Source organism: Aulonocara sp. 'chitande type north' Nkhata Bay, linkage group LG7, assembly GCF_057382095.1.
Source record: "Aulonocara sp. 'chitande type north' Nkhata Bay isolate Kocher_YH1m ecotype deep benthic linkage group LG7, A_spYH_male_GT1.1, whole genome shotgun sequence".
In the NCBI taxonomy this organism is placed as follows: Eukaryota; Metazoa; Chordata; class Actinopteri; order Cichliformes; family Cichlidae; genus Aulonocara; species Aulonocara sp. 'chitande type north' Nkhata Bay.
Genome location: NC_141350.1, coordinates 36,781,041 through 36,795,369, shown reverse-complemented (window position 1 = coordinate 36,795,369; position 14,329 = coordinate 36,781,041). Strand labels below are relative to the sequence as shown.

The following is a 14,329-nucleotide window of genomic DNA, read 5'->3' as shown; positions in this document are numbered from 1 at the left end:
TTTCCCGCAGCTGTTTGTGAGACATTAAGACATTATTCTTAATGACACATTCTGTCACAGAGTGCCCCAAATGCACGTACCCCCTGATTAAAATGTCATTGACGACCTAGTGGGTTGGACAGTTCATAGCCTACAAACAGCTGATGAAAGTAGTCGAAACATGACATAACACATGGGAAATTTCCATCGCAGCAGGGGGTTTAGTCACTCTAGCATGCAAATGTCAGACACATTTTTTTAGGAAGACAAAAAAAAGAAGCGGGCCAGCCAGAGCAGGCACATTATCCTCAGCTACACTCACATACACATTTTCTCATTTCCTGTTCAATTTTTGTGTTAACTGAGTCCTTTCAGCACTTAAAGGAGGGGTGGGAGTTTTCCTCAGCAGTATGCGAGAAGACCACGAGAAGAAGATTTTGTTTGTTGTGTTAGCTGTTGATAATAAATGCCAAATTATTTCTGTCTCGAAGATGAGCTGCAGGCAAGGCAAAGGTTGATCCACTGATAACCTACCATGTGTAAAATCTTCAAATCTGCCTCAGAGATGTTTTTTTAAAATCATTTTTCTCACATTCAGTCACAGTTGCTTTTTACTTCATTTTGAGATCATCAGAAGCGTCAGCTGAGTTTGACTCAAGTATTTCTCAGCAGGGGGAAGGTTGTTCTACATCACTCGCTCTCAATATGTGTTGTTTTGACAGCATGTCCCAAAGAGCTGTTTTAGTCAAACAAGTGTAAAAGTAGGTGTCATCCATAATTTGTTGAGGGCAGACTTGTTGTTTTGTTGCCTTCATGCTCTGAGAGGTGATACACTGTTTTGTTTTGTTTTTTGTTTTGTTTTGTTTTTTTACTCACCTCTTTAATTGAGCCCTTTGGGCAACAAGTGACCGAGGCTTTATACAGTCACATATTTTACTTTATCATTCATCCACCAAAGCGTTAGATTAACTTTTCAGTAAATTTTCATGCAACAAATCTTTAAAAAAACTGGTTTGACATCTTTGGAGATAGATCACACAACTCTTGGGCAAGGATTTATGAAGGATTAATGTCACTGACATCCTCACATATTCCTTATGATACTCATAAAGTGACATTTTTTTTAGAATGAATCTTTTTATGTAAAAAAACTAACAACAATAAATCAGATAAAGAGAATCTCTATAAATAGAGATGATTTTTTTTCCTGACTTTGTTAAGGCATTGTCTTTTATTTTCACCTACCCACTAGTGGCAGTGTGTACAGTCCTACTCTGAGAGGCTGCTGTGCTACAGTGGCCCTGAGATGTCAAACGAAATGCAACTTTAAAAAAACCCAGCAAACTGAAAAATACTGCAAAAGCAAGCATTACAACAGAAGTTGAATAAAATGCAAGAGAAGTAGAAAAAAACAACAACAAAATCTCACAAAACACAACAGAAATGTTTCTGGTGTCCCAATAACCTGATGGACCAGCTGGGGAAGTGACAGAAATCAAAAAAATGTGAACGACTGCAATGGGGCAGGCTTAAAACAGGACCATCAGGGTTGTGAGGGTTTTTTTTCTATTTCCATTGATTTTTATTCAGCTTCTTTTGTGTTTTGTATGCTTCTGCAGCAGTTTTCTATTTGCTAGTGATTTCTTAAGCTGCAGTACATTTGACCTCTCATGGCTACCATAGACTGCCACTGACGTAGTTGCACCTACTGATCACATCTCAACTTCCATCTGTTAACATAGCAAGGCATTTTTGAGCCTGCTCTGCTGGGATGTTCAGTCGAATGCTTGTTGTTTGGGTCTTTCTGCAGAATCACCAAAATGTCTTCAAGTTCTTCTCGCCACACACTCATTCCCAAAACCCCCATACCTTCTTGCTCAAGCTTAAGCTAAAACACTGCTGTGATACTCTAAAACACGTTCCCTCCTCATTTATTATGAATGGTCTGGCTTTGCAACAAGTAAGCTGCAAGAATATTAGTCCTGATTGAGTGCTTTCTGGTGAGTGCAGAGGCACCTTTTCTGCTATTGTTGTATGATCAGTGTTGCTATGCTTCTTGGAGCACGCAGGTTAAGTGCAGATTTATACAGCAGTAATGCAAAGTCATTTAGGCGGCCTTTCTGTTTTTTGTTTTTTTTTCTTTTTAAACTAAACCTTTTAAGTTGGTCTAAGGTGAAAAGAAATGCTGCACTCAGAGACCATCAATCCATAGTGTCTCCTGTAAATGTGGGTAAGGAGACAGAGTGGGCCATCTACTAATAAGAAAGTTGGCAATTTTATCCTTGGCTCCTTCAACCTGCATGCTTGTGGGCACAGTACTAAACCCCCAGTTGCCCCCAATAAAACAACGTGTGAATGTCAGGTTATAAGTGCTCAGGCACTGAAAAGCTTTGATGGATGTACGTGTGCATGGGTGGACGAGGCTTGTAGTAAGAAACCACTTTACTTATAAGTACCAGTCCATTTACCTTTTTTATATGATTTGTTTTGGTGGTTTGGCCTCTGTGGTTTACTTACTTTATATAAACTCAGATAAAGACATTTTAGCATGTTAACACTTATGTCCACTTTATTGTAAATGTTTAACACAATTCTGGACTTGTTTTCAGGTTCCCTGAGTGTTGTTGTGATTATATGTTGTTCTGGTATTATTAAAATTGAACTGAACAGAGCTGAATTTATTAAAAATAATTGTGCCCAAGTCCTCTGTTCTTTTAGCTGTGAAGCATATCAGCCCCACAACAACAATAAATTAGTTTCTTCTGGGTCTTTTTTTAATTTTATTTTGTTTTTGTCATTTTCAGTTTCTGGATAAGTTTCCATTAAGCCCCTCTCTCTGCTCTTGTTCACTAATATTGCATTATTTACAAGCTGGTGCAGCATTGAGCTGTTTCTATTACTGTGTGTGAAAGAAAGAGGGGGGAAAAAGGAGGAAAATGTGTACACATCTTGAGTGTGTGTGTGCTGATACACACATGTACAGCATACACAAAACAGGCATAGTCACGCACAAGCGAGCAGGCACATGTCTGGTGATATAGTGTGAAATGGGACAGGTCATGGACATGGCTGCAGCACATCGGCAGGTGTTGACCAGGCCAAAACGATCTATTGAGTATAATTTGCACATGTTAGCCACTGTTGCCCTTTTCCCTTCAAGCAGCGCAGGTTCAGATCGAATCGATGTTCGAGGTCCTTAAACCTAAATAAGCTCTAAAATTGATTTGTTGGTACATTTTTACATCAATAGTTCATTGGTGGTGGTAGGATATGCATTTCAAAATAGACAAAAAAACCTTCAGAATTACCTGTGTTATATTAAGTTCAGTCAGTGGGATAGGTAGGAATGATGTGCATTTCATGTGTGGGCTAACTACCCTGAAAAAAGCTTAGAGCCATTTTGTCTGGCATCCATAGTGCTTGGGGTCCTTAGGGTCAGCAGCAGCACTCTTTCAGACCCGCAGGCCAAGCCAGAGGCTTTTCTTGCACAGACATACCCAGTAAAATCCCCTGTAATCAAGCAGCTGGAAGGTCCACATTGAGGGGATTTAGTGCAGTGTGGCAAGTGCCAATCTGTCTGCAATCAGGATTTACACAGGCCTAGCTCCCGATGGCATTCAGTAATTTCTAGCGCGATGCTTGAGACTGATCACAGTGAGTCATGATGTCCCTTGAATAGAAAGACAATGCTGGTCAAATACAGCCCATGATTCGTGGGTCTGGAGAATGGTGAAAGTAGAAGTAAGGATTTAATATAAACAGAGCCAACATTTTATATTTTGTACAAGCATGCCCTCAAAACTACCTCAGTTACTATTGTTTTTAATAGTTTTACAAAATATACAATGAATATAAATCTTTGTGATCCTGGTTCATGTTGACTTGATTGTTTAACTTCATAATTTCTGCAGATTTATCAGCCGCACATTCACACCCCCAGTATCTTGTTCTACCACCTCCCAAAGCTATTCTATTGGCTGTAGATCTGGAGTTTGGGCAGAATACTGAAGTACACTCATTGTCATTTTTATGTACGATTTTTAAGATGACTCTTGCTTTGTGAAATTATCTGATGTCAAGCTGGACGTAAACATGAAAAGATTGTAAATCATGTCCATACACATGGTTAGCAAGCATACATAGAACGGCTGTGGCATTTAAACTATGATTGATTGGTATTAACAGGTCCAAAGACTGCCAAGAAAACATTTCACGCACCATTGGTGAGCCTTTGACCACTGCAGCCTCAAATTTGTATTCTTGGCTGACAGGAGTGGAACACGACATGGTCTCCAACTCTTCTCAACCATCTGTTTCAATGTTGGACATTATGTGCGTTCTGGGATGTTTATCTACTTAGCAGAGTTGCACAGAGTGGTTAACTGAGGTACTCTATCAGCACCATCCAGTCTCGCAATTATCTTACCTCTTATTGACAAGGTACTTTCGGCCAGAGAACGGTTGGTTATATTTTGTTGTTGCTTTTCACATCATTAACTGTTTATAGAGTTTACTCTTTATATGTGAAAAATGCTGAGAGATACAGTATCTCTCAGCATTTTCAGGAATGCGCGATGAACCAGGCAATCTTGCACCAACAAACATTCCACTGTCAGATCATGTTTTCCATCATTCTAATGTTTGGTATGGAAATTAATTGAAGCTTCCAACTTGTATTGACTGAATGTGTTGCGCCGCTTTAACATGGTTGGCTGAATGGTAATTGCGCGAAAAAGCATGTGTACAGGCATTCTTAATACTCTTGATATACAGAAATATCGTTGATGTGTTTCTGAATTCTTGTTTCATTTAAATATTTAGATAACTTGTATTGCTTTCTTCTGCCTAAGAGTATGGATTGTAGCAGACTATTGCCATCAGTGCACTTCTGTTAGCTGAGAATAAGTGTTTACTTTCTAGCCTGCTTAATTAGGCTGTTACCCAATATTGTTGGGCTCAGCTTGATTTATAACTGGTTTAATGCCCTTTCCTCCTCCATAGTATTTCTATTTATATAGTTTGTTTCAGTTGTAGTTTTGGATGTTTGACTTGAAGTAAACTTATTTCTTCTTTATCGCCTTTTTTATTGTCCTGTGTACACAGAGCCCTTATGCAATAAAAAAAATAATCAACTCTTTTGGGCCTTTAAGTTATGTGTGTGTACACTGCACACTGGTGTTTATCGCTCATATATGGGATACGTGACGGAAGCTTTTCAGTAGGGCTGCCACAAACGATTATTTTGATAGTCGACTAGTCACCGATTATTTTTGCGATTAGTCGACTAATCAGATCATCATCCACTGGACGTAAAACGTACAGCTTATTGCACCAGCAGCATCTGCTCTTATATAACTATCATTAGCTTACAGCTTTAAGCGTTTAAGGTATGTGCTAACTAAAAATAAAGACAAGATGATAGTTTATCAAATTTAAATGAAATTTGCAGATTGTTTCAGTGGAGTTTAATAAACTCCTTGCTATCTAAAATATAACAGTACACCGGAGTATATTCTCGAGCATCTTTAATCTCTTTTCAACTTTAATCTCAGCCAAACAGATTTACTCAGGAACAAATAAAATACTAAAAAAGCCAAACAATAACATTTTTAAGTTATCTAAGTGACTTATATATGTTTAACCTGAGTAGCGAAAGACGGTGGTGGGTTTGAAGACGATTTGCTGGGAGTCCGGTGTTCTCACGGCTCTAGTTAGCCTCGCCCCCGGCTCGCTATCGAGCTAGTGGGTAACAGACGTCTCCGAAAACGTCGGAGCACTTTTGAAAATATGTGGTGTCTTGATAAACTGAGCAGATATTTGAGGTTTACACAGCTACATTCTCGCCTGAAAATATGTTAAACGTTTATTTTGTGACCCAGAAAGAATAATAAGAGTAATATTAAAACTAACTAGCTGCCGCCATTGTTGGAAACTGCGCTGGGCTGCGCTATGAATTCTGGGACACAGCTTCTTCTTCTTCGGGGTTTAACGGCAGCTGGCATCCTTGTACATGCAGTGCTGCCATCTTCTGTTTCAGTCCGTTATTACACTCTTAAATCCTGCTACTTCATCCTGCGTCTTTTGGGATCTTACAAAGCGTCAAACGACGTGTCGACTATTAAATTAGTCGTCGACGATTTTGATAGTCGACGTAATCGTGACTAGTCGACTAATCGTGGCAGCCCTACTTTTCAGGAGAATCTTCTGTGAATTGTGTAGAAAATGTAAAAGAGAACAAAAAGGCAAAGGCAGAGGTGGGGAGAGGATGGGAGGCAGAGGATAAGAGGAGGTTTGTAAAATGCTGAAACTCCCAGTGGCAGTGGGACAGTCGGATGGAGACACACACACACACACACACACAGACTCTGCTTTCCCTACTTTGTGTGTCTATTATTGATGGGCACACAGGGTTCCCACTCAGCCATCTGTTCTCAGCTCTCCCACTCTGTGCCCCTTTTGGTTTTTGCCTACAACTTAGGCAGACTGGCATGAGCATAGCAATGCTGTCCAATCAAAGTGTGAATCCTTCATAAATATATCACACTATTAGGGAGTTAGCTGTTTGAGCAGGAGCCCAGTGAGAGAAAAGAGAAAAATAAAAGTAATGTCCTGAATTTTTAATTAATTCTTCCTCTTTGCTGGATAGCTTCCAATACTTGCACTGATTTGCAGCAGAAGGTATAATCAGAACTTTCACAGACACATAATCATGTCATAACTTCATCAGATCTAAATATAATTGGCAAAGGGGTGTGCGTGTGTTTGTGACGGACTGTCTTCTTGTGTTCAGATCTTAATCAAATCACAGCCACACCCTCCCACTGTTAATAGCATATGGCTGCAGTTTTGATTTGATCAGTGCGGTAACTGATGACCATGCAAATTTAGTCGAGCCCCGGTTGCCAGGGGGAACCCGTGTTGTGCAGGTCTTTTGATTGGCTGCAGGGTGGTCGCATGCGGTGTCGCTTGGCGCCCAGCTGGGACACAGGCCACATGTGGCGAGTCTGGAGACATGTAAGGTCGGTGTGTTTGCAAACACTTGGCTTCGCCCCGTCGGTCCACAGATGCAACCATTATCCCCTCTCCCCCATCCTTCCCTTCTCTCTCCTCCACACATACACACACACGCACCTTCCTATGCAGTAAACAGGCTATAAACGTTACATTTCGGTCATGCGCAGAAAACCGTGAGCACAAGTTGAGGCTGTGAGACTTAACGTGCATCCTCAATTGCATTCATCTTGTCTGACAATAAGGGTCACCCATGGGTTAGGGAATGCCAGAGGCTTGTTGGGGGTGCTGATTAAAGGTGAGATCATGGTTTCGGGGCTTTAAAAACCTGCAATATTACTCCATCGTGTGACTTGTATTTTCCATATTCCTAGAGGGGCAGAAGAGGCTTTATTCTCTAGCGAGCAGTAGAGTTAGGATCCCCCGGGGAGTACAAGATGAGAGGGGAATTAATAATGTGCGTGGACTCAAAGGCTTTGACTGAACTAAAGGATCAGAAGCGGCTGAAGAGAGTGTATTAGAGGTAGAATGGAAAACAGAAACATGGGCAAAGAGAAGAAAGTAAAAGAGACTGACAAGCAACCTTTGAGCAAAGGCTGGAAGCAGTAACCTTATAAAAGAGATAAAACAAGTCTGTTTCTTAAAAAAAAGGAAGGAGAAGAAGAAAAAGAAAGGGTTTTTTAAAAAGACCAGCTATTAAAGGGATGCTCCCCTGAAGTTATCCTTTCAGTATCCCTTGTATTCCTTTTATAGTCTTACAGCTTTGTGATGTGTTGACATCAATAGTGAAACAATAACTGTACGTTAAATAGATTAATAAGAAGCGTAATCCTCATTATAAGCAGTACATGCGAACAGTTTTTCATTCCTTCAGCTGCCCTGAAAACAGATTGCAAATTAGCATTTCTTACCAAAGCTAGCGTGAGTCACGAGCTGCCATGGCTCCAAGTACTGAGAACATATTTTTCGCATTATGATGTGTGAAGCCAACATGAACTAAGAAAAGAGAACAAACTTCCTCATGTTGAGGAAACTTGAGATTTAATATTAATAGACTTTACCCTGTGATGTGTGAAAGTCACACTAGCATGCTCAGTGCTGGCACACACTCTCCTCAGGCCACACGGGCTCTGGCCCTGCTGTGACCTCTCTGGCTCGAAGCCAGTGGCTCTGCTATCCTTTGAACCTGGGCAAACCTGGCTCGAGGCACCTGTGTTTAGCCAGATCTGAGTGCAGCTGATCACGGCAGGCAGCATGAAATATTAATTGCTATTAAATGCCAAGCGCGTACACCCGTTCATCCTCTTGTTTCATTCGCATTTTACATTTTTGTCTTTGCTCTGTCTTTAAATTTTGTCATCTGTCTCTCACCCTTCAACAAAGAATATGTAGGCTCATAAGACAAAAAAAACCCCTCAATAATGATGATGGGGCAGTTTGCCAGATGCGTTCCCTTCCTGCAGCTTTGCCAAGTGGGCAAAATGCCACCAAGCAGCACAATGGGTTTATCCTCAGTGATTTCTTAAATACCCTAAACACAGACACCTGAAACAAAGACACATAGTAATCTTTTCTATCTACTCCCTTGCTTCTTTCCACATCTTTATCTGTCTCTTTTTCCTTTTTTGCCTCCATCTCTATTTACAGTAAACAAATAGGTGTCAAGTTAAAACAAAAATATAATCCCTTAGTCTCTTCATAAAGGGGACCTTCACACTATAGAAGCCATACTGTTATCTTTGTCTCTGAAAACTCAATCCATAGTTGTTCTCAGTAATCGCTTTTATCCTGTAAACAAACTAATGCTGTCCTGAATGCCATTTTTAGGCTTTTCGGTGATAATCAGCCATAATAATTGAAGCTTTGCCCTTTGCGTCCTGCAGTCATAACAACTCGTTTCTGATTATGCAACCTTGGCAAAATCACCAAAACACCGTATAGATGAGTAAAAAGACAATGGCCAGATCTCTAACAAGCTGAATATCCATGTGAAAATTTCAGCAAAGAAGCAAGACATCTCCACCATCATGATTAAAATACTAAATTAGGGATCTTTTAAAACAATGCTTCTGCCTGTCAGCAGACTGATGGAGACATTCAACAGCAACTTGAATTGAAGCTGGTCAGGCAGCATGTGGTGGCCTAACACTGCAGTATCTTTCCTTTAATTTCCTTTAATTGCAAATCTATATGTAAAGAAGGTATATAATGTTAGACTGACCCTGTGTTGAAACCATTAAGCACGACCAAAACACTCCATTACGCAGGTCTTTAGCAGCTCAGAGAAATAACCTCCTATTATCTGGTTGAATAAAGGGATTCCCCCTCTAGAGTGGTTTGATGTAAATGAATGTGACATATATGCACTCCGTGTAACTGATCATGTTAAAGACAAGAACACCTTGAATAGAGAGAGTGGACAACAGCACTTCAACACAAGCACTCCACAGCTCGAAATTGATGGTCTTCGCTTCATAACAGCCATTAACATGTGCTCAAGTTGAATGTTAAATACTAAAGGCGTTGAGGTGCCACATTGTGTGTTTAGAGAAGAGGGAATTTGATGAGACGCTGTCGATGGCACACCTGCCAAGGAACAATTTTGTCCTCCCTGTCGAGGAGACATCTGGCATTGCCACGGTGTTACAACCCGAAATACACCCAGGAGTGGGTAATGAGGCGTAGGAGACAGGGGGTTGTGTTTTTTTTGTGTGTGAGTGTGTCTGTGTGTGTGCGTGTGTTTTGGGGCGGTGGTCCTCATCTTCCTGAACTAGCCTCTGTAGGGCCTGCAAGCGCACCATCTGCAGTCCTTAGCGTAAGCCCACTTGCGTGTGACTCATAAGCAGCAACAAATCAACTTAAATGCATGCACAGACACATTTGAGCGTTTAAAACTAAAAAGCTAAAGTATGGAGGCTTTACAAAAAAAGCTGCCAGCCACCTAGCTGAGGCTTTGCACCGCATGTCTTTGAATGTTACTATTAACATGGTGGCCTGCATTATGTTTACACACAGTCCTGTGTGGTGCTGCATACGCATGAGAGGGGTTGCTAAGAAACGCTCAAGTAAGGTTCGATAATCACCCTCAAAGAACAGAGGAGCTGCAAGGAGTGTGTTTTGTTTAATTGCAGCATATACGATGTAAATGCGAGTGGCTCTTCCCCTCTGGTGTCTTTTACTTTTCTTTTTCTGTTGTTGCCTTTGATTTTTTTCTTTTCTTTCTGGAGCCTGTCTGTTAAAATCCATCGAAATGGACACAAACGATCAATCGCTTATATGATAAATCATAAAGTCTTTCAATTCTGATTTGTTATTAGAATAATTACGTGGTGCATAACAAGAAACAAAAATGGAACACAGTATAATGAAGCCGCCTGGAGCTGCTTTAGTGTTAGAAGACTGCTTTCGACAGTATTATGCAGAGATGCAATGAAGATGTCTTAATGGTGAATTCTTAGTAGCATATCAGAATGTATTGCAAGAAAAAAAGATTGCCGTAAATGTGTGTGATGCTTGTGTTTTACAGAAAGTGGTGGACACAGCCTTGTACATTGGGGGTAAAGGTGTAGCGGTATGAAAACAAAGCATTTCACAGCCAGCTGGTATAGTTTAAATTCAATAAATAAGTAAAGTTTTATCTGTAAAGCACATTTCAAAGTGCTTCACAACAAAATGCCATAACACAAAAACAAAAGTTGAAATTTGGAGCACTGTTCTAACTTTTCCTCTGACACCACTGAAATGGTAAATGGACTGGTTCTTATATAGTGCGTTTCTACTCTACTTGTATACTCAAAGCGCTTTATACAACATGCCTCAATCACCCAACACTTTCTCTTTTACCATTTTCTATCTAGCATTCCTACACATTCACAGTCTGATGAGAACATCACAGAGAAACTTGGGGTTCAATATTTTGTCTAAAGATACTTCAGTGTGTAGACTGGAGAAGCCAGGGATCAAAACCCCAACCTTCCAGTTAGCAGATGACCTGCACTGCCCCTGAGTTACAGTCATTCTACAAATGCTCAAGAGAAGATGCTTATGGAAAATAGGGAGCGAGGAGCCTGTAGGCCACACGTTCCCATATCTCAGATATGTTGTGCTCAAGGACACTCCATAAGTCAGTGTTTAGTAATATGGTTTACTACTTAGTGAAACGTATTACTAAGTAGGCTTGTTGTAACAGAGTTGTTACATGCAGCACAGAGACGTATGGCTGATTTTCATGGAATCAAAGGTTAAGGGACACAAAACTGGTTACTGGCAAGTCAACAAACTGGTTGTGTTCTGGTATTCAGTGTGATCACAGCCTTTTAAGATGACATCATGAGTCAGTTACTGTAATCTGTGGTTACCGTAACTGTAACTGAATGTTTAGTTCATTAGAGGTCTTCAAACATAAGAGCAAAGATGAAAGAAATTTGTAGTTTAATTGCTCTAACGTTTCATGTCTTTGTTTATTTCAGGTAATCTCCGCTCTGTCGAGGATCTCCCACCACAGCATTGCACAAATCAAAGGCATCAGGTATGAGTCTCATTTCTCTCTCATTTGTCTTTTAGACAGCTGAAGCACTTCCAAATATCAGCGTCAAAGAAGCCATTTGGAACGATTCCACATTTTCTTACCAGCCTATTTTAAAATGGATGTAGCTATTAACGTCTGCTGCTCATTTGAAATTCAATTTACATTTTAGGCAATTAGCAGCAGCATTCAACCTCCACATTATCATGCAGGACAGAAATGACTGACAATACATTCCCATCTGTCACTCAGACAGCGCTGTGTCGTTCGCAGTCAGAATACTTCATTCCATGCAAGTGTAGTCATTTTTAGTCTCAAGTAATGGCGAAGTTGAGAGAGTTCTCCCCATTTATTGGAATGGGCTCCTAAGTTCTCGTCATTTGCTTGATCTGCTTGGAGCTCGGTGGCTCACCGGCAACACATAAAAAGACATTTTATCTGTCTGAGTAATGAGTTGATGGAGCACAGCCGTTAGGAGCTGTGCCAGGAAATGAAGGGAGGGGAAGGAAACAGGGAGCGAGAGAGTGACAGAGAGAAAGCAGGTCCCATGACATTAATAAAGGCAACATAACCCGCTGACTGCTGGCTAATTCACTGCTTGTGCATGCTGACCATTTTGCTGTGAGGTGTCAAAATCAATGCTCATTTGACCTCATTGTAAATCACAGGACTTTTTATTCTCAACTTATTTTACTTTTAGTAACTTTTCAGTTTTTTGAGTTTCACTATTTTTGGAGTGTTTGCCCTTTAACTGATTGATCAGCCGCCACAATGCTAAAGTCACAGTTCTAGATAGTTTTGGAGGTCGTACCTCTTTTCTCTGCTATAACTGGGACTATCGTAGATTCTATAGCTATGTTTTTAAAGACATTTTAGCTTCTGCCCTATGTCTTTTCTTAACATAACTGTGACTTTGGGTGATGTAGGCATGATGTGACTGATCCAGACTTTAGTCTACTTTAATATAAATTTAACAACAGCACTTTGAATACCCAGGCTTTATTAAACTTTACTTTTGTTTCAGTGAAATATGAAAATATTCACTACAGTCCCCCTTAACTTACTGCAAGGTATCAACCAGGCAGTGGATAAATACAGAGGGAACCTGAACAGGATGAAAAAAACTATTACAAGAGAATAAAATTAAGAATCGATGCATACTCTGAATTATATCACTTCAGACGTCTTACTGTAGTTGTAGTGTAAAAGCAGACAGAAAAGAAAAGCTTGAAAGGTAAGCAGTAGGTATTTGCCTTTAGTAACCCAGAGCTGTTTGGTCTAAAAGTAAGTACTGACCTCTTAGTCTGCTCCCCAGCAAAACAAATGAGAACTTCATCACAATGACTAAAAAATGACTTTATTAAGTAGGGTCACATTTCACTGTTGGCCAGAACAAAAGAATATTGATATTAAAGAGTACACTCATCTAAATCCTAAGGGAAATGTGTCAGAAGAGGAATGGCATAATACAAAGTGTTGTCTTGATAAGTGGCTGGAAATTAAAAGTACTGCTAAGATGCTTGTTAAAATTTTGTTATGTTAACGTGATCTATTCTCAGAAAAGCAAATGACAATTTTAAACTTTTGCAAAGATAATAAAGAGTTAATTGTTTTTAATATTATTATTTTATTATTTTTCAGTTAAATAAATTATCACTCAAGTAGAAGTCTTTTTGTTTCTCCTCAAGCTTTTTAGAAATATTTCTTAGTCTCGATTCTAAGTCAGCGCTTTGTTTTTGTTATTAGCATTGTGTCATATATTTAGTTTAAGCAAGTATGTATATATGAATATATTTCTTATCCATGGTAAATTTGTAGAATATAATGACTTGAAAAGTAATTATTGAATATGACAGTCACAAGAACATTTCAAGCTTCAGCAGTGAGGAGTGCAAGCAAAAGCAAGTCGCATACTTGTGATGTGCTTTTACCTTTTTATTTTTACAGGTTTTTAAGCTGTATCAATAAGTGTGGTAGGATTTATCGTGGCACACTGTTTTCACTCCCTCAGAGCTAACTCTTCAGGCCACCTCTAAAGCCGAATAGTTAACATTAAAAAAAGAAAAGAAAATCCCAGAATGCAGAAAATTAATGCTAAATGCTAGCCGTAGATGTGGTGACTTAAATTTACATTTCGCAGGTGAGTTCGAGGTGAATATTAAAATGAACTATCAGAGTAGCAAACCATTGATTTTCTTTTTCCCCTCAAGTACAGCACAAACAGGGATTTCATCAGTTTTGTCATTTAAAAAAAAATGTAATAGGTGACTCAATATTAAGAAAAGACATTAAGAAGAAAAAAAATCCTGACAAAGTTCCTTTCATTATTTGACTGGATTTTGACTTGATATATTTGGATTGAATTAGTTGCGCTACACACAAACACAAGTAGTGCATGAAAGGTTGTTTTAGAAATTGGATTGAGAAGAATATTGTGGAATGGAGGGGTTTTTTTAGAGAGCAATTTTAAAGCTCTTTTCCAGCTTAGGCTCCTCAGATTGGAGGGCTCGATGTCCAGATGGTAACTCCACAATCTTAAATGTGCATTCACAGACAGCACATTGTGGCAATGCATTGAACTGTAGACCAATTGGAAAGTTCCTCAATGTGTTAATCGTTGGATAACATTGCCACAGGCATGACTTTGATGTTTTGTTGAAGCGCATTGATCTTGTCTGTTCGCTGTAATCAGAGCTCAGTAGTTCATGTCTTTGTTTCTGTGTCAGCATTCCAGCCAGAGTCGGGCATTAAGGCTTTATTTCTCCATGCAGACACGTAATTGCACAGAAATGCACTCAGGATAAAATCACTCAG

The 14,329-nt window shown here is 39.6% G+C and overlaps 1 protein-coding gene across 12 annotated transcripts in view; it reads left to right on the top strand.

The window, feature by feature from the left end:
- vav2 (vav guanine nucleotide exchange factor 2) overlaps positions 1–14,329 on the top strand; it is a 194,088-nt gene that overhangs the window by 119,927 nt on the left and 59,832 nt on the right. For all 12 annotated transcript variants that reach the window (XM_086300242.1, XM_086300244.1, XM_086300250.1 and 9 more), the window contains exon 3: positions 11,460–11,518. In XM_086300242.1, coding sequence (XP_086156368.1) covers positions 11,460–11,518 — 59 coding nt within the window. The remainder of the gene's footprint in view (positions 1–11,459; positions 11,519–14,329) is intronic.